At 60.2% G+C, this 18,940-nt stretch overlaps 1 protein-coding gene across 1 annotated transcript; it reads right to left on the reverse strand.

Moving 5' to 3' along the window:
* Positions 1–2,418: 2,418 nt before the first annotated feature.
* GID4 (GID complex subunit 4 homolog) lies at positions 2,419–18,841 on the reverse strand. Its single transcript, XM_047757781.1, has 6 exons — positions 18,427–18,841; positions 13,827–13,886; positions 9,834–9,941; positions 8,055–8,156; positions 7,137–7,267; positions 2,419–5,159 (listed from the first exon to the last, which is right to left on the reverse strand). The coding sequence occupies exons 1-6, from the start codon at positions 18,613–18,615 to the stop codon at positions 5,096–5,098; spliced, it is 654 nt and encodes a 217-aa protein (XP_047613737.1). The 5' UTR covers positions 18,616–18,841; the 3' UTR covers positions 2,419–5,095.
* Between the last annotated feature and the right edge of the window lie 99 nt (positions 18,842–18,940).

The following is an 18,940-nucleotide window of genomic DNA, read 5'->3' on the forward strand; positions in this document are numbered from 1 at the left end:
GACAGCATCTCCCATGTGGAATTCTTGACCAAAAACACTGTTTCTGGAGTTCCCTTCGTGGCTCAGCGGTTAGCGAAACTGACTAGGATCCATGAGGATGGGGGTTCGATCCCTGCCCTCGCTCAGTGGGTTAGGGATCTGGCGTTGCCATGAGCTGTGGTGTAGGTCAGAGATGTGGCTTGGATCTCGCGGTGCTGAGGCTGTGGTGTAGGCCAGCGGCTACAGCTCGGATTGGACCCCTAGCCGGGGAACCTCCATGTGCTGCCAGTGCAGCCCCAAAATAGCAAAACAAAAACAAAAACATCAAAAAAGCACTGTTTCTGCGTTTAGACTTGAAGAAACATCAGACATCTAGAAAGTGGTACTTTTGGGGGGGGGGGCGCTGAACCCACAGCATGTGGAAATTCCCAGGCTAGGGGTCAAATCTGAGCTGCAGCTGCCAGACGACACCACAGCCGCGACAATCCAGGATCCAAGTGGCATCTTCATCCTACACCACAGCTCACGGCCACGCTGGCTCCTTAACCCACTGGCGTCCTCACGGACACGAGTCGGGTTCGTTACTGCTGAGCCACAACGGAAACTCCAGAGAGTGAAGCATTTGAGAGACAAGGGACCTCCTCAGGACTGTCAATGACGCAGGTGGAGGTGTGGGGGCAGGAGGGTTGTTCCAGATTAAAGGATGTTAAATATAACGTCTGGATCTTGCCTGGATTCTGCTTAAAAATTCAAAAAGCAGTTATAAGAAGACGTTCTCAGGACACTTGAGGAAAGTTGACTTTGGATACAGAATTAGACATTCCAGTTTTGCCGGTTTTCTTGGGTGCAACGATGTACATTTTGTTATCCTTAGCAGGTACACACAGTGTATTTCGGTGGTCTCTGTCGGCTCGGGCTGCCGTAACAACACACTGTACACTGGGGGTCTTAAAAGAATTTCCTCATAGTCTTGGAGGCTGCAGGTCCACGATCAGCACAGCTGGGCTCTGGTGAGAGCCCTGTTCCTGCCTGGCAGGCTGCTGCCTCCGTGCTGTGTCCTCACACGGTCTTTCCTTGGGGAGCTGCGCAGGGAGAGAGGGAGACGGAGCGCTCTCTGGTCTCGTCTTGTAAGGGCTCTGATCCCATTATGACGACCCATCTTGGGGCTGCATCTGAGCCCAGGAACTTCCCAAAGACCCTCACGTGGGGGCGAGGGCATCAACATATGAACCAGGAGGGCACGCAAGCATTCAGTCCACAGCAGGGGTAAAAGGTCGTGATTCCTCTCTTTTTGACTGAGCCTGCGGCACGTGGAAGGTCCCGAGCCAGGGATCAAACCCGTGCCACAGCAGCAATGGGACCCGCTGCACTGGCGCCATAGCCTTGACCACCGAGGCTCAAGGGAACTGCTCTACCTCTGCTGCGGACAGGGCTCTGAGAACTGGGGTAGGAAGGAGGGTGGTGCAGGCGCTGGGACCAGAAAACGCCAAGCCCCATTCCCTTTGGGACTGTCCCCCTCGAGGGCGGGGAGCATGGCTTGTTCCTGCATCCCCCCAGCCCCCAGGGTGGCCCTCTCGGGGTGGGGGTGGGTGGAGGTACAGGGGTCCCTCCCACTTTCCAGGTGCATTTGCAGGGTGCACAGGCCGCGTTAGGCGTGCAGGTAGACGGGCACCGCGACCCCACGGCGTCCCCGCTATACAACCACCCGCCAAGGGCTTTTCGGCAACAGGAGCCAGCGCTGTCCAGCCTGTTCCTCTGACACCACAGCTGGGGGGGACGGCCACCCAACTGTCCAGACACCATGAGATGGGCTGGTTTTTACTCACACGGGAACGCTGCCCCGGCAGTGATGTGAGATTCCCTCAGCATTTCCACTTGCTTGAAATTTAATCCTTTTTGACACTGGAAACAGTTCCTCAAAAACTTGGATGAGGTTTCCAGCTGTGTCCTCTAGAGTGGGCCCCGAACCCAGCGCTGCGGTCAAAGCCAAGCTGTCGTGTGCGCCAGTCAGGCGCCGCAGCCGCGGCCCCGGGGGCAGAGACGCCGAGAGCCAGAACGTGCCGCTGCCCACCCAGCTCCAGGGCTCTGCTGGAGCAGCCGCTCAGGGCCCAGGGTGCTCTGCGGTTCACCGGTCCCCGAGGACCAGCCCACGTCCACGGCGCCTGGGCCCAGGCCTGACAGCAGAGCCGTGAGCAGACTCGCGTGTTCTGTGTGGCACATCAAAGTATGACTCCCGCAGACCTGCAAGAAGCATGCTTCTACGTTTCTGAAGAAAAACAGCAAACGAGAAACGGGAGCTCAAGTCTAAGGGCCGAGCAGGTGTCAGGAGGGTGAGGCTGGGCAGGGACTCACTGCAGCCCATGGGGCCATGGGGCCACGGGGCCAGGAAGGGGGCTGCTTTCTTCCAACAGAACAGCTTTGGCTCAGAAATAGGACAGATTCACTGCTTAAATACCTTTATTATTTTTTAAAAATTATTTGGACATTGATAGCTCTGCAAAATATTTCTCCCAGCCCAAACCCTCAAAACCCTTTTCACACGTCCTCCCTGAAGAAACAAAAAACCCATCTTTTTCGTCCACTCCAATCTAATTTTTAAAAACACATAAGATTCAAAATCAAATATTATTTTTCTTTCGCAGAACTTGTTAGTAATTTTAAACCACAATGCACATCCTCAATGGCATTTCTTTTTAAAAATTAGCTTATCTGACTACTTTATGAGGAAAAAAAAATCAATTCAAGGCCTTAGAATATAAATTCCCTGTTTCTGAAAGCAAAAGACATTGAAAAGCCCCTCTGCTCCCTGGAGTCTGTGATGCCTCACACCACGGACGGATCCAGCAGCCAAGGGGCCGTCTGCCTCACACAAGGCGTTGCTTGGTTGCTTTGGGACCACACCTGAGACGCTGTCAGGTGAGAAGGGGCGGGGGGGCGGGGATGCCCACTGCAGGCGGGTGGCGAGGCTGGGGCTGCGGGTGGAAGCCTTCTGAGCAGAGGGGGAGCTGGGCCCTCAGGACGGGGTGGGGGAGGGCGGCTGGAAACCTGCCGTTTGCACCCGTTTCTAACGGGGAACAGGTCCAGGACAGAAGCAGCAGATGGGGACAGCCGCCAGACTCTCTGGAACCGGCACCGGGGGAGGGCAGGGCAGGGGCTGCTCTGTGAGCTGCTATGGGGACACGATGCCATCTCTTCGGCATCCTCAACAGACAGGGTGGCACGAAAACCAGTCCTCAGCAGAGACGTGTCCCCCAAGGGCCAGCAGAGGTACCTGGCTCAGTCCCCACGCGCAGCCTGGCCCACTAGGCGGCAGCGTGGCAGCCATGAGTGCAGACACCCTGCCCGCCGACTGCCCACTAGAGGGCCCAGCCAGCTCCAGGGTGACCTCACCCCCACCTGAGTCCTTCAAGGACCGGGTACAACGCAGGTGGCCGTCCCTGAACTGAGGTGGCAGGAGGTCTCTTTGCTGCACCAACTGGCTCTGACCAGAGCTGGCCACTCTGCTGCCCTTCAGGGCTTTAAATCAGGAAAACATGGGACTCGCCTCTGGAGATGCACCACATGCACATCCTTCCACGGGAGCCACCCGGCTATGTTCCCGGTCCCCAGGCCCTGGCCTTTCTGGTGGGCTGGCTGCAGCTCTGCAGGGGGCCTCAGGACCACACAGCCCAGGGGTCCCGACGCCCACCCACGCCATCCCCGATACCTCTCCTTTAAGGCTTCGCCTGACACGCACGCTCAGGACCATGCAGTACGGTCGCTGATCCAGGAAGTCACTTCTGAGAATCCGAACGCCCCCCGCACCCCCCACCCAGGCGCAGGGCTGTGCCTTCTCCCTCGACCACGGACACAACCCACGGACACAACGCTCGCTTGTCTTGCTCCCTGGGTCACGCATGACGCTGCCTCGCTGTCACAAGCTTCCCCTCTCGTGTTCCGAGCGAGTCTTGTAAACCCCACACAATGCCAATCCCCTGGGCCCTGCCCGCACCTGCAGAGGTGGCTGATGCCACCTTAAGCTTTCCACACATTTAAATAAAACAAAACCACCTTGCACACACGCGCACACACACACTTTGGCACGAGAGCCTCGCGTTCTCCGGGGGTGCGCGTGCGCGTGCTCCCGCCCCGCCCCCGCCGAGCTGATGGTTTAGGGGCGCCCCTCCTGCCGGATGGAGAAGGTTGCACGAAGCCCCGCTGTCTGCAGCAGAGGAGGAGGTACAAGCGCTAAACTGGCCCCAGAACGGTGCCCGTGTTTAGCGCTTTGATTTACGCCGCGCTGCAAAACTTCTGTACCAGGACGACCAGTTGCGAACTGCTGGTTGATTAAATATACACTTACATATAGATATAAGTATAAAAATTACTAGGTCAACATTTGCTGTTTTCAATGTGAAAACGCTAAAATGTAATTCTGAATAATTGTGCATTTGTCACAGGGTCCTTGTTAAAGGGACCATAAAAATAATTTTGTAATAAAAAAACCTCTTTTTTCTTTTTTTAAAGGTTAGTATTGCCCTCAAGTTCAAAAGTTTGGAGCAAACGTGCTGAGTAAGCAGGACTGGAAGCTGTTCCTGCCAGGGGTCGGGAAGCCTTAAACCCGGGGACCCCACGCAGGCCCGAGGAACCCGCCGGCCACCGCCCGCCTTGGCGCCAACATCACAGGGCTGGGCAGCGCCCTGACCCCACTGGCGATCCCCTACGCCCTGCGCAGCTCTTGGGGGGCACATGCGCTGGGGCCCTGCCTTCTCTTGAGCTACCAGACTAAGGAACGGGGGGCAGGGTCCTGGGTGGGGGCCGCTGAGCACCAAGGCTGGGGGAGGAGGGAGGGCCGTCTCGGTGACAGAGAAGCAGCTACGCGGGGAGGAAAGTGCTCGAAAGGTCGCTTAAACACAGCCTAAGACCACACTGCCCGGCCAGGGACGGGCCGAGGCCGCGTCTGCCTGCCCGGCCGGCCGCCCGCTGCCCGGGTCTGTGGGTGCACAGTCACGCTTTCTGACGCCAGTCTGCTCGCGGGGAGACAGGACACACCTCCTGGCTCTGGCAGGTACACAATCTTGGTGGCGAAGTGCTTTTCTGCCAAAGGTCAGTTTACTCGGCTGCTGTCCCGCTGCTGTCACCGGAACTCGTAGATGGGCGCGCTGTGTTCGGGGACGTGCGTGAGGTTGAGCGACTGGTACCTGCGGGCAGAAGGGTAGACGCTTGGGCGAGCTCCCCACCCGCGTTGCGCGCCCGCCTCGACCGAAACGCCAGCTCATCTCAGGCGTCAGGCCCCCGGCTCCTTGCTTGACCCCCGAACTGCACAGGGCCCTGCTCCCGTCCTCATGCGGCGACAGGCTGTCTCGGGAAACGGGGCAGGGGGACAAAGACGGAGCTCTGCCCTCCACACGCCCCGCTTCTCCCCGAAGCTGCGAGACCCTCAGAGCGCCCTGGGGGCTCCGGCGCAGCCCCTTCGCTTTCCTTCTGCCTCCCCGGACACAGGTGCTGGACCTCGGGGGCACCAGGGGCTCTCAGGGGTGTGTTCCCCCCAACAGGCGCACCAAGGAAGCAAGAAATTGGAGGAGACACAGGCTGGCCAGTCCCCAGACGGGGCGAGAACAAGGCCACCAGTGTGGTCCACAGAGGAGAGGAGGGAGGAGCAGCAGCGGGCACAGCAGCCCCCTCTTCCAGCCAAGAGGGCTGTGTGGTGGCTGCGGAAGCCACAGCCCCCAAGGCGCCAGGCTGGGGGGAGGACGGGGAGACAAGAGGCAGATGGGGCCTCTGAGCGTCCCTGCTGGGAATGGAACAGGCGCAGCTGCTGGGGCAGCAGGCGCTCACGATTTCAGCAGGGCCACCCGCGGCCCCGCAGTTCCACCCCAGCCGCGTGGCGCAGAAAGCGGGGACGCAGACACTTCACAGCCACGTCCACGGCAGCACATTCACAGCAGCCCCAAGGGGGGACAAGCCCCACGTCCAGCCACTGAGGAATGGATAATAAGACGCGGCTGACCAACACAATGGGAGATTGCTCAGCAACAAAAGTGAAGTTGAGGGAGTTCCCGGGTGGCCAGTGGCGAGGACTTGGCGCTCTTACCACTGCGGCCTGGGTTCAATCCCTGGTCTGGGACCTGAGATCCCACATCAAGCCACGGCATGCCACGGCCAAAGTCAAAACATCAAAAAGAAGTGCCAAGGCCTGCGACTGGACTGGAACCTGCACAGCGTGACGAGGAATGAGAAGGCAGACCCGGGGGCTGCCTGGGGCGGGGGCCCCGTGTGTGAAATGCCCTGAACGGGCACATCTATGCAGAGAGTAGGACTGTGGTGGCGGGGCTGGGAGGGGACCCGGAGCTGGGGTGACGGCCATGGGCACGGGTTTCCTCGCTGCTGGGGACACGCTCTGACACTGACTGGGGGGGCGGCTGCGCCGCTGTTCACAGAGAAGCCCACTGGCCCGAACCCTGCACTTCAGGGAGCTGCGTGGTCTGCCAATTATAGCTCAACAATCCTTAAAAGAGATCTGAAAAGTTGTAAAGGCTCATTTGAAAACGAAAAGCTGCTGGAACCCCAGTGCTTGCTGCTCTCCCAGGGGTGGGGGCTGCACCGAGTCCACAGGCACTCGGCTGCCGAGCAGGAAGGGGGGTGAGTCGGCCCCGGCGGCGTCACTCTGGAGCCACGTGAGCAGGAAAGGGTTGCGAAGAGATAAAGTGCTTCTGCGTCGAGAGAGGACATCAGGTGTTTCACGACACGGTTCGCCCTGTGGGTATAATGGGCACAGCCAGGAGCCAGAAGAGTCCCCAAAAAGGTGGGAAAAAAACGCCAGCCCTTGTGGCGCACGGCCGTCACCCTGGGTGGCCGTCACCCAGGGCAGGACGACAAGGCCCACGGGCTCGGTCACCAGGCCGATGTCAGAGGGAATGTGAGCGAGAAAATAAAAAGGCTGCTGGCAGCAAAGGTCCCCGTCCAGAGCGGGACCTTCCGCTGCAGGTGCTGACTGAACTTGGGAGAAATACACACAAGCCCCGCGGAGTAACTGCGGCTGGAGGCACCGGGCGCTTGAAAGCACGGAGCTACCAGCCCCTTCGCCTGCACCTCGGCGGGTTCACCTCCTGCTCCGCGCTGGGCCTGAGGGAGCCGCCCTGGGGATGCATCGGGGCGGGGGGGGGGGGGGTCCTCACCATTCCGAGCTCCGGTGGTAATAGTAGCCCTCTATGGAGGCCGCCGACTTCTGGAAGCAGATGTAGTAGAAGCCGGCGAAGGAAGCACCGCTGATGTCTTTGATCGTGTGGTCTGGGACCAGGAACTGCTCCTGCCGCGGGTGCGGGCGCAGGCTCAGTGCGGGTGGCCCTGGGCTCTGCCGTCCCAGCGTCCACCCGGCCGCGCTGCTCTGGATACACTTTTCTTTTTTTTTTTTTTGCACAGACCCAGGCTAAGGGTCTAATTGGAGCTGCACCTGCCAGCCTACACCTTAACCCACTGAACGAGGCCAGGGATAGAAGCTACGTTCTCATGGACACGAGTCAGGATCTTAGCCTGCTGACCCACAGCGGGAACTCTGCAGGCTCGCATCACCTCCTGTGGACAGTCTGGCCTGGGGGTTCGCTTCTGCTCCACCCCGGCACTGTCTCTAGGCTGCGGGTCACCTTCAGAGCCCAAGGTCCCTTCTGCAGCCCGTGCCTTGCAGAGCCAGCCCTTGGGGAGGTGGGGGGCAAGGTCAGGGCCCCAGAGATTAAGGCAGCCCACACGGGAGTCACCCTGAGAAACCCCTGCCTTTCCTCAGTCTCTGAGGTTACTTTCCAAGCAGGAGTGTCCTAGACACGGCCCCCCTCCTGTGGCCTGTTTAGCCGCCAGGCTTCCCACCAACACGCACGCTCCCCAGGGGATGGGGGAGGGGTCGGGGGGGGGCCCACAAAGGGATGGAAGAGACCTGCCTCCCCCGCTCGGGCCCTGCGGCTCCGACCCAGGAAATGCCACACTGTCAGGCAGGGAGCCCCCAGGTGGACGCAGCAAGCCAGCCAGATGGAGCAACCCCACATTCGGTTCCCAGCCCCTTCTTTCCCCAGCTGGAGGCGGGAGTCCCGGCGCAGGGACCGTACCTTCCACCTCATGAAGACATAGTCCCCACTCTTCAGCTCTTCGTAATCAAAGTCGTCTGAATTAAATGACTTTGCATACTGATAAAAAGCCAGAAACTTGCCCTGAAAACAAAAACAGAGCATGAGAGGGGCGTGGGAGAGCGAGGCCGTGTCCTGGCTGGTGCCGGGGCCTTTCTAGGGTGTGGCGGCTGGTGGCACAGGAGCACCGGGAAGGGAGCCTCCTGTCACCTCGGCCGTCAGGGCCGTGGACCCCATGGCAGACGGCTGGACCACATGCCAAGGAGTGGAATGCCTTTGAAATGGAAAACGAAGCTGCGTGGAGGACAGGCTGGTTCTCACTGGGGCTGTGCCAGGGAGGAAGGAGAGCAAGGAGCTGGCTTGAGAGGGGAGCTGGACCCTCCCGCACTGGCCACAGCACCGGGCTCTGTGGCCTTCCGGATGCTCCGCTGGTACAGCGACAAGACTGCCTTTTTTTTTTTTTTTTCACTTTTTTGCCCATCCCGTGGCATATGGAGTTCCCAAGCCAGGGATCAGGTCCGAGCCATTGAGACCTAAGCACAGCTTCGGCAACGCCAGATCCTTAACGCACTGTGCGGGGCCAGGGTGGAAACCACGTCCCGGGGTCCCATGACGCCGCCCGTCCCGTCACACACGGCAGGAGCGCCGAGACACAGGCGACGTCCACCTCTCAGCGTCTGTCTGCTACAAGTCAAAACACATAGCTGTTGGAGTTCCCTTGTGCCCTAGTGGTTGAGGCTCTGGCATTGTCACTGCAGTGGCTTGGGTCACTGCCGTGGTGCAGGTTCAACCCCTGGCCTGGGAACTTCCACATGTTGTGGGTACAGCCAAAAAACAAACAAAAATGTAGCAGAGTTCCCACTGTGGCTCAGAGGGTTATGAACGTGACTAGTATCCATGACAACGCGGGTTCGATCCCTGGCCCTGCTCAGTGGGTTAAGGATCTGGCGTTTGCCAAGAGCTGTGGGGTAGGTAAATGACACAGCTTGGATCCTGCGTTGCTGCGGCTGTGGTACAGGCGGAGCCTGGGAACTTCCAAATGCTATCGGTGGGGCCCTAAAAAGCAACAAAGCGAAACAAAAACAAAAACGTAGCTTTCAAAACGTTCTTCAAAGGTCAAGTTTAAATTCAGGTGAAACAGCATTTGAGAGATGCTCCTTTCCTAACTCGACTAGAAAACATGAGTAAGAAAGCAGCTGACGCGCAGCGAGGCCAGCTCGGAGCGCCCCCAGGAGGAGCCCCGTGAGAGCCGGCGGCCAGAACCGGGAGCAGCGTCAACAGGCAGGTGCCACCCAGGTGGCAGGGATGGAGGTGGGGGTGGCAGGAGGCAATACGTTTTTCCAGAATCTTCACCCTGAAACGGCATCTGGCTAGAGGTGAGCACACGGACTTCCTTGGTGTGAAACCCAAACTCCTCATCGCCACGGTCAACTAAGCCACAAGGAAGGCGGCGGTGACGACGGGCTGGAAAATGGGTGAATTTCAAAGGCACAAGACTTGCGTGGCCCTGATGCAAAGGCTCTGGGAGGTAACCCGGAGTGGTCTTGATGAGCTCGCTCAGAGCGAGCCCCGGCCGCCCTGGGGCGCCCCCGTGCAGGGCACCGCGCCTCCATCCATCCCAGGCCACCCCGCAGGTTCCCCGGCCAGGCGGATGGCTCCCGAGCAGCAGCGCAGGCGAGGGAGGAGCAGGGGCACGGAACGGCTCGGGCGGGGCACCGGGGCGGGGCAGGCGGAACGGGGGCGGGGCGGGGCGGGGCTCACCCAGTGCTTGCGGTCGACGTCCTCGTCCGCGTCCCACTTGCGGGTTAAGAACGGGTGCTTTCGGCTGATGATCTCTCCTTCAAAGAAGGTCGTGAGGGTTGGATACTCCTGCGGGAGAACCCAGATAGCAAAGCATGATGTGCTTTCCCGAAGCGACACCAACCTCGAGGGACCTCCCTCCCCGCGCTTTGAAAAGCGATCACACTGCTGAGCGACCGCCCGGACCAGAGTCTGGCCCGGCGACACCGACGGGCTTCTTGGACCCTGGGGAACTGCAGGAAGCAGACGCCCCCTCTTTGACGCCCTGGTTAGGCGTTGATGGCTCAGCGAAGAATCTGGACATGTTATTTCTTTTCTCTTCTTTTTATGGCCGAGGTTGTGGCACACGGACGTTCCCAGGCTGGGAGTCGCATTGGAGCTGCAGCTGCGGGCCTACACCACAGCCATGGCCACGCCGGATCCTTAACGACTGGGCAAGGCCAGGGATCAAACCCGCATCCTCATGGACACCGTGTTGGGTTCTTAACCCCGAGCCACAGCAAGAGCTCTGGACAAGGTGTTTCTGAATATTCTGTACCAAGCAGAGCGTAACCTGATACGGAATCACGGCTCCATGCGCCTCACACCACAGCCTGGCCACTGTTTCTCAGCTGGCTCAGTGGTCTACACTGTGGCACAGGCTGCAACTGTGGCTAGGATCTGATCCCTGGCCTGGGAACTCCATATGCTGTGGGTCCCCCCCCCCAAAAAAAAATACCCTACCAGGAGGCCCCTCAGTCACTGTCCCCTGGGACCAGAAGAGAGGCCCTGCTTTCTTCTTCACACCCTCTGTAAGCCCCTCTTGTTTGACCTCAAACACCTGCCCGTTTGAAATAAACTGTTCCCACGGCTCAGCCCCACCCCGGCCCGACCTGGTGGGGAGCTTGGGATCTCCGGGCTGTGCGGCCACGCTGGAGGGGCCGCTTCACTGCACACGCCGGGCCGGCCTGCCCTCCAGCAGGGAGCCCTTAAACACTGCCGCCTGGCCGTTCCCCTAGAGCACAAGCCTCACCCAACACTGGTGCTGAATTCCTCAGATACACAGACAGAGGGAAGAAATTAAAGAGGAGGTTTCCCAAGTGGAAACTTGATTTTAAAGGTAGAAACCAGACCACACTCACGGGCCTTAGGAAGGACCGCTGCGGAGAAAGCGCCGGGGGAGGTACCACCTGACCTGAGAGGTGAGCGTGCAGGCTACACGGTGAGTGAGCTTTGAACCTTCAGTGTTTTGAGATGTCCCCGTGAGAGAATAAACGATCAGGTGGTCCTATTACAGCACAAAGGACGTGCTTAGGTTCACGTCACAAGTTCTCCTAATGAGGGACTTTGCACTGACTTCCCTCTGGGATGTTTTAGGCAATCAGTCTGTCGGGGTGACCCCAAGGCCCCCCAAACTCTGAGAATTAACGAACGAGAGTTAACATGCAGGGAAGCTACCAAGAAGACAGCCCCCGCCCCGGGCAGACCCTGACCTTCAAGCCCTGATGGGACCAGGATGGGGGGGGCGTGGCCAGCGTCAACCGGTGCAGCCGCCCCCCGCCCCCTCCCCTCCAGGCTCACCAAAAACTGGCTGAAAGCGGGTCTAGGTCTCCATGAGGATCCGCCTTCCGCTGGCCGATGAGTGGGAGAGCGCCGCGGAGCACTCAGGGAGCTTACTCGCCCGTGACCACCCGTGCCCCCCCCCCCGCCCCGTTCTGAGCAAAACCAGTGCGGCCACAGGAGCCCCAAGACTGCGCAGCGAGAGTTCAGTGGGCCCAGGGGGCTTCCAGGGACAACCCTCTCCTTCCCGGCAGCCGCTCGGAGATGATACCCACTCTTCACAATTCTGGGTTTTTTTTTTTTTTTTTTTTGCTGTTTAGGGCCACACCTCTGGCATATGGAGTTTCCCAGGCCAAGGGTGGAATCAGAGCTACAGCTGCCGGCCTGCGCCACAGTCATAGCCACGGCAGATCCGAGCCGCATCTGTGACCTACACCACAGCTCACGGCAATCCGGATCCTTAACCCACTGAGCGAGGCCAGGAATTGAACCTGCAGCTTCATGGTTCCTAGTCGGATGCGTTTCCGCTGAGCCACACTGGGAACGCCCACAATTCTGGGACTTAATTTCCAGAAGGCACGCGAACTTCAGAAACTGAGTTGTTCGCGAATGTGAGGCAGACAAGGGGCAGGTCTCTCCAGAGTGACAGTCCTTCTCCCCGTGTCCACACGCACGGGCGAGCCCACTAAGACCGAAACCCTTCGTTACATTAAAGCAAAGCACTTGTTTGCTATTTTAACTCTAAATGAAACAGAACAAAAGTTAACTGTGTTTGAGAGCAGGTGTTAAAACCATTCAAAGAACCATCCCTGTTTTCTGCGGCCTCCTGAGTATCCCCTGCGACCACGTGTCAGATGTGTGACATTCTAAAACTGCATTCATGCTGCTGCGCACAACGCCGTGACTCGGCCGAAGGCCACGAATGACACCTTTTCAGTGGCTGAGCCGCACGCGCTGCGAGCTGCATCTCAGGAGAGGTACCAAGAAAAGCTGTCAGAAAAGACGCCTTCAGACGGTGCGGCTTGGGCAGGACAGGGCCTCAGGAAACCCCGCTTCCTCTAACCGAAGGTGGCCTGGCCGCGGGCGGGGAGGGCCGGCCCCCTTGCCCGACAGGTCTGCGGCAAGTCCTCGCCATGTGGGGATTTGAAGGTCGCCTCACCCTTTCCAGGCAGCTTCCCACGACCACTGGGAACCGGTGACAAGAGCCCACGTTTTGCTGGTTTCCCTCTGAAGTTATACAGTTTACATTCTGCACTCGATTAATGCATACGTCTGGCTGCAGTGGGCTGAACATAGTCTGCTGACTCAGACTTCTGGTTTCCTTTGTTTAAATTTTTAAAACACACTGTTGGAGTATGTCGAGTCACGTGAGCTGCAGGTGCACAGCTGAACACCGCGTATGTTCTGCCGCCGCAAATCCACGGCGGGAGGCCTTGCTCCGTGTCAGTTTCTACGCTGACCCGACAGGATGTTTCTAGGCAGGGGAAGAGATACCTGTCGTCTCAACAGCAAACTGGAGATTCTGGCTTCAGGTGGAGATGTGGGGGACCAGGTGGCACGGAGGGGGCAGAAGGCAGCGTCTCCAGGCCGAGGACCACAGGCCGTGGTCAGCATTCACCAGCCGGCTGCCACCGAGTGCTCCCCGCGCGGGAGGCAGAGCGGGCGGCTCCCTCATTTCACGGATGAGAAAACCGAAACAAGGAGGCAGCAGGTCGTGGGGGCCCCTCCTGCGTCCTCGCAGCTGGAGAAGAAAGGGCGGCCCCTCTGGCCTCCGAGCTCCGCAGGGGTCCCGAGGTCTGGGGATGGGGACGCCTATGTCTTCACAGCGGCTCCTCCACTCGGAGGGGCTGCCAGGACCTGGGCTTCCGTAGGCTGGACGCTCGGCTCAGAAACGCAAATCGGAGTCCCCTTCGTGGCTCAGGGGTTAACGAACCCGACTAGGATCCATGAGGCCGCAGGTTCGATCCCTGGCCTCGCTCAGTGGCTTAAGGATCCGGCGTTGCTGTGAGCTGTGGTGGAGGCCGGCAGCTACAGCTCCCACTGCACCCCTAGCCTGGGAACCTCTCTATGCCCCAGGCGTGGCCCTGAAAACACAAAAGACGAAAAAAAAGAGAAAAAGAAACGCAACCCCCCCATGAGGGCGGGGGCCGTGTTCTCTCCGCATTTCTTTTCCACCAAAAGCATTAAAGTAAAATCAGTAGCGATGGTCACACGTGACTTACTCGGAAACCGGAAAGATGTGTGAACCTGTCCTCTTTCCAAGAGGACACAAGGCAGCCGCACGCCCTGCGCCCCCCACGAGCACCGCGCTCGGACACAGCCTGGCGCCAGCGGTTGAGGAGCAGAGCTGCTGGCCCTCCGCCCTCTGCCCCTGAGGCCCTGACCACCCCCACACCCTGGGACAGGACAGCTTACCTCGGTGAGGCCCTTGATCTTCAGATACCCGCAGAGGTACGAGTTCCCCGTGTCCACGTGCTGAAAAGAAAGGACATGCAGCCTCGTGACCAATGAGGGTCCACGCGGGGCGGGGGGCTTGTGGCCTAAGACCTTCGAAACCCCCACCCCAGCCCCAGTGAGCCCATCCAGGGGAAGAATGAGACCCCAGGCCCCTCCAACTCCTTCGGGCTGGACATCCGGGGAGCTGGTGCCTTCAGGACGGCGAGGCCTGGCCTCAGCTGGCACCGCGTCCACACGGCAAGTCTCCTCCCCTGGACTCACACCAAGACCAAGCGTGCTCCTCCTGATCCAACGGACAGAACACTCGGGGAAGGAAGACTTGGGTGGGAGACGCTTTGTGTGAACCAAGCGCCCCCGTCACATGCAGACATGTCCCTGGAGCCTCAGATCAAACAACGAGGGTGACAGACACGGGAGATGTGGAGTCAGCGGTCACCCGTGACTGGTGGCTGAGACACTGCCGGATGCCCACCCAACGACCACGGTGGCAGGGCCAGATCCTGCTGGGCAAGATGCCCTGCCCCGATGGGTCCGGGCGAACAGGTGCCCCGATCCCTCGCAGGTCAGGGTTGTAGGCGCCAGAGAAGTCCTGGCCAATGGGACGTGTTCATAAGCCTCCGGGGGCTTCTGGCAAAGAGTGGGCGCCTTCTTGGCCGCCCCGCAGCCCGGCCCGGGGGCCTCTGGCGATGAGGACGAGGCACAGGCGGGAAAACTCCAAGGATGGCAGCACAGACGGAAGGAATGAACCGCCTGGAAGCGAGTCGCCTCCGACTCTCGTGGCCCAAGACAAGCCCCTTTGGTCTTCAAGCTCCTGTGAGCCAGTGGTTCATCTTTAAGCCATTGAGACATTTGCTCACTGCCGGCTGCCCGCACACTAACTAGCACGCCTCCGCCAAACGCACACGACCCACCCTAAACAGCCAGACACTCAGATGTCCTGACACCTAGGTTCACTTACGAACCCTGGGAAGCAAAGGAGGATGCATTCAGCGGCCCTGCAGCAGGCCAGGCGTCAACAGACACCGGGCCAGTCCCAGGGGCCGCCCGAGCTCAACCGGCCAGACGAGCTCAGCACCAAAGCAAGGGGGCTGCAAGGAAGCCAAAGGGGTGCCCCGGACTTGCTGGGGACCAGAGCTCCACGAGAAAAATCACCAAAGCCTGCGAAGGGCCTCACCTGCGGACCCGGGCATCGGGTGGCATCTAGTGGCTGACCCGTCCTTACGGGGGTCGGCAAGGAACTTGCTAAGGACACCCAGCTCTGACCTGAGGCCCTGAGGCTCACGCACACACCCGTCCCTGCATGCGGTACCGTCTGGGGCTCACGGCTGCGGGAAAGGGTATCGGGTGGCCGGGACACTTGCTAATAGGATTAGACCCTGAACTGTAAATCGACTAAGATTTTGCACGGATTATCACACGCTCAAGATCGGAACTGCAGTCTGGCCCCCATCCAGCCGAGAGTCCGCTTCTGCCCCAGCTGCTCTGGGTGCCGGCTGGTGAAGTCCACACAGCGCAGCAGAGAGCTTCGCCCACGGGCGCCCACGTCCCCATGAGGAAGAGGACACGGCGGCGCTCAGCAGGGAGGCCTCCAGCAGCCGCCCCGCTGGCTCCTCCTTCCACAGGGGCCTGGATGGCAGAGGAGAGTCAGAGCAGGCCCAGGAACCAAAAAACAGGCCCGCTCAGCATCTCGGAGGCTTGGGGAACTCTCTAAACCGCAATTTCAGAAACAGAGAAAGCGCCCCCCAAACACATGAAAAGGGGTCTGACAGCCTTGGGTGTCAGGGAACCTCAAACCAAAACCACACCGAGGCACCGACTCACAGCCACCCCGACGGCCACCGTCAGTCAGAAGGCGGGGCGATAAGAAGCACCGAGGGGCCGTGGAGAAGGTGGGACCGGGGCGTCATGCTGGGGACGCAAAATCGGAACCACCAAGGGACCGGGAACCTCCCCCAGGGAGACGCCCGGAGGAGGAAGAGCTACACCGGACGGAACCTGAACCTGAACCTGAACGTGAACGGCAGCGAGCGCAGCGAGCGCGTAACGGCCCCCGAGCAAAGCCAAACGCCCGTCTCCTGATGCACGACAAGCAAGAGGCCACGCGAGCCACCGGGCGGTGGCGGGAAGGGCGGGCGCCGACTCCGGCTATGCTGAGGGGGAACCTGAGACACCGCCCTGCCGCCGCCGAGGGAAGGGGCTCCGCAAAAGGTCACATTTTCCGGCTCCGTTTCCGGGAAAAGTCCACAGTGAGCAAACCTTGGGGAAGAAAACCAGAGGCGGCTGAGGGGCGGAGGGTGTGACAGCTCAAGGTTCTTCTGGGACAATGAAAATGTTCTAAAATCAGCTTGCAGCGATGGTTACCCAACTTTGTGCCTCTGCTGAAAACTACTGAATTGTTACCTTAAATGGATGAAGCGGATGATACGTGAATTCTATGTCCAGAAAACTGCCAGGAAACACAGAAGGAAAGCAGGAAAGAGGTCGCGTTACAAGAGGCAGAAGGCGTCTAAGGAGACGGAGTCCCAGAACCCGGTCCTGGCTGAAAAACCAGATGACGGGGCAATTCACATGCCACCTGCTGTCTCCACGGGACAAGCCGCTCTCCGATCCAGATGCAGGGCGGTGCTCCCGGCCTGCCTGCCACCCCACCAGCAGGCAGCCGGCTCAGCACGGCCTCCAGCCACTGGCAGGTTCTCCACTCTGGCTGCCCTGAGGCCTGCTGGTTGGGCACAAGGAAGTTGGCACCTGACAGGAATTCAGAAACAATGCTCTCGTGACAGGAGAGGAGCTGCCGAGGTAACCAAAGCCAGCTTTTCTTTGACACCTGGCTCCCCGACCAGGGGCCCCCGACCACAGCACAAACCATCAGAGTCAAAGATGCGCACAAATTCATGACCTTTCCAGCCCTGCTCCACGCCGGGGGGGGGGGGGGGGGGGGGGGTGTCTCACCTCCAGAACCTGACGGTTAATTGCAAAGAGTACAAACAGCTGTACCTTCCTATCACATTCTCACTTGAAGCAGAAGAGAGTGCAAATCACCACTCTAGGTGTGTCACAAAGACTGAAATAACGGAGCCCAACGCGTGCACAACTACAGCAAACATTGGGGCTTATGACAGACGTGCCGGCTTATAGACCAGAGAGACGATGAACGTGGCGGCAGGGTTTTCCCAATCACAAGGAGTTACTTATTCCCACAACGCAGCAAGAGAACAGAGGCTGAGGAACGCTCCGGGAGCAACCACCACAACAAAAAGGTCTTTTGGGTGTGAGTCCCACTGGCTCCAAAGAGAGGCCGTTTTAAGATTCAAATTTATCCGAGGGCAAAGGACAAGGGGAAGGAAAAGACACATCCTGCGTTCTGTGCTCACTCGTGGGAGCGGAAGGCAGCACCCAGGACTCGAAGCTGCTGGAAGGCCTTTCAAGGGGACAGACTTCAGGGGGCTTTTGGAAGCAGCCTAGGGGGTGGGGTACCAGGCCACAGACAAAGGGGCAGAGGCAGAGGGTAGGCGGGTCCTGATGCAGGCCAGGGGGGCTGAAGAGGAGGGACGATTTTCTAGGAAAAGAGATAAAAAGCGGCTTTAACCACTGCTATCAAGTGTGCTCCCACTTGCAGGAGAGGGTGCGGTGCAGGAAAGGGCCAGGACCAGTGAAGCTGCAGTTCCAAAGCCACTGGGGGCCGGCCCCAGGTGCTCTGCGATCCAGGTCACATGGGGGAGGGGGTGGACACCCTCTCCCCGCAGGTCCGAATTTCCGTTTGGCCTCCAACTGGAAGGATCCGGGGATCCAGGTCAACACGGGGAAGGAAACAGCGTATAAGTAAAACTGGGTGAGTAACGTCTCCCAGTACTTGGGTATCAGAGACCTGGAGGAGGTTCTGGCTGTGAAGATAAAGGCGAAGAAGACAGAAAGCAGGTCTGCTGGAACCAGGAACGAGGAGACCATAGATACCGGACGGGGAGGTCTGGGCAGACAGGCCAGAGAGACTGGGAGTGGACTGGAAGTGGCCAGGGAACCGGGGAAGGGACTCTGAGAAGCCTGGGCAGGAGGCCTGGCCAGGAAGAGGCTCCCAGGCCAGCTCCCAACAGACTCAGAGGGCCCGGCCTTAGGGGTGGGGCAGGAATCAGGGTGGGCTTGGGGGGGGGGGGGGGTCTCGGGTTCAGGGGACAACGGAGGGAGGCGGCTGACTAAGCTCTGACAAGGAGGAAATCCCAGCAGGAGGAGGCGGGCCCCAGGGCCTGAGGCTTCCCGAGGGGACGAGGAAAGCGTGGCGAGGAGGCACGCCTCGGGTCTGGGAGGGTCCCGAATCAGGGAAAGCCACTGGAGAGCTCGACGGGGTCGGAGAGGGGCTGGAGGAAGAGCTGGTCCTGGGGCGACAGGCCACAGGGAAGAAGGGCCGGGTCTGAGGCGGCCGATTGCCGGCTTGGGCCCGGTGGGGCTCCGGGCAGGCCGGGGCGGGGGGAGGCCGACCGAAGGCCTGTCGGCGGCCGCGGGCTCGAGGCGGCGGCAGCGAGGCCCGGCCCGTGGGCGCCGCGAGAGGCCCGGCCCCGGCACTCACCTGCAGCACCACCTCCACGTCGTACGAGTTCCCCTTGCTCTTCTGGTGGCCGCGGAACTTGGAGCCGCTGTAGAGCAGACTAGTAGCCACGCCGGGCTGCTGGGTGTTGATGGGCGGCGGCGGGATGAGCGAGGCGGCCGAAGCGGCCGAGGCACCGGCCGGCGGGGGACACTCGGTGCGGACCGGCATCGCGGGGTCCCCCGGAGCCAGGGTTGGGGGAGGGGGAGGAACGGCCGCCGCCGCCGCGCGGGAGCCAAGGAGGGCGGCCGGGGGCAGGCCGGCGCGCGCGTGGGGCGGGAGGGGCCCACCTGCCCGCCGCCTGCGGACCGAGCGCTCCGGCCGCCACCGGGACCCCGGGACCTGCGAGCGGGGCCTCCGGGTCCTGAGCGAGCCCCCTCCCCGCCTGCGCTCGCACACACACCCCTTCCGATTGGCTTGGGCGCGCCGTGGGGCGGGAGCAGGCTGGCACTGCGCTTCCGCCCATTGGCGGGCGGAGACAGCACGTGGCAGGCGC

The sequence above is a fragment of the Phacochoerus africanus genome, chromosome 14 (genome assembly GCF_016906955.1).
Source record: "Phacochoerus africanus isolate WHEZ1 chromosome 14, ROS_Pafr_v1, whole genome shotgun sequence".
Taxonomy (NCBI): domain Eukaryota; kingdom Metazoa; phylum Chordata; class Mammalia; order Artiodactyla; family Suidae; genus Phacochoerus; species Phacochoerus africanus.

What these genes read in the sequence shown, in the direction of transcription:
- GID4 (XM_047757781.1), bottom strand. Translation starts at nt 18,615, where the DNA reads ATGCCGGTCCGCACCGAGTGTCCCCCGCCGGCCGGTGCCTCGGCCGCT. An exon ending in AGATCAAGGGCCTCACCGAG is followed by an intron (nt 9,942 to 13,826) that starts GTAAGCTGTCCT and finishes GTTCTCCCGCAG; the next exon opens with GAGTATCCAACCCTCACGAC. An exon ending in ACGTCGACCGCAAGCACTGG is followed by an intron (nt 8,157 to 9,833) that starts GTGAGCCCCGCC and finishes TTTTGTTTTCAG; the next exon opens with GGCAAGTTTCTGGCTTTTTA.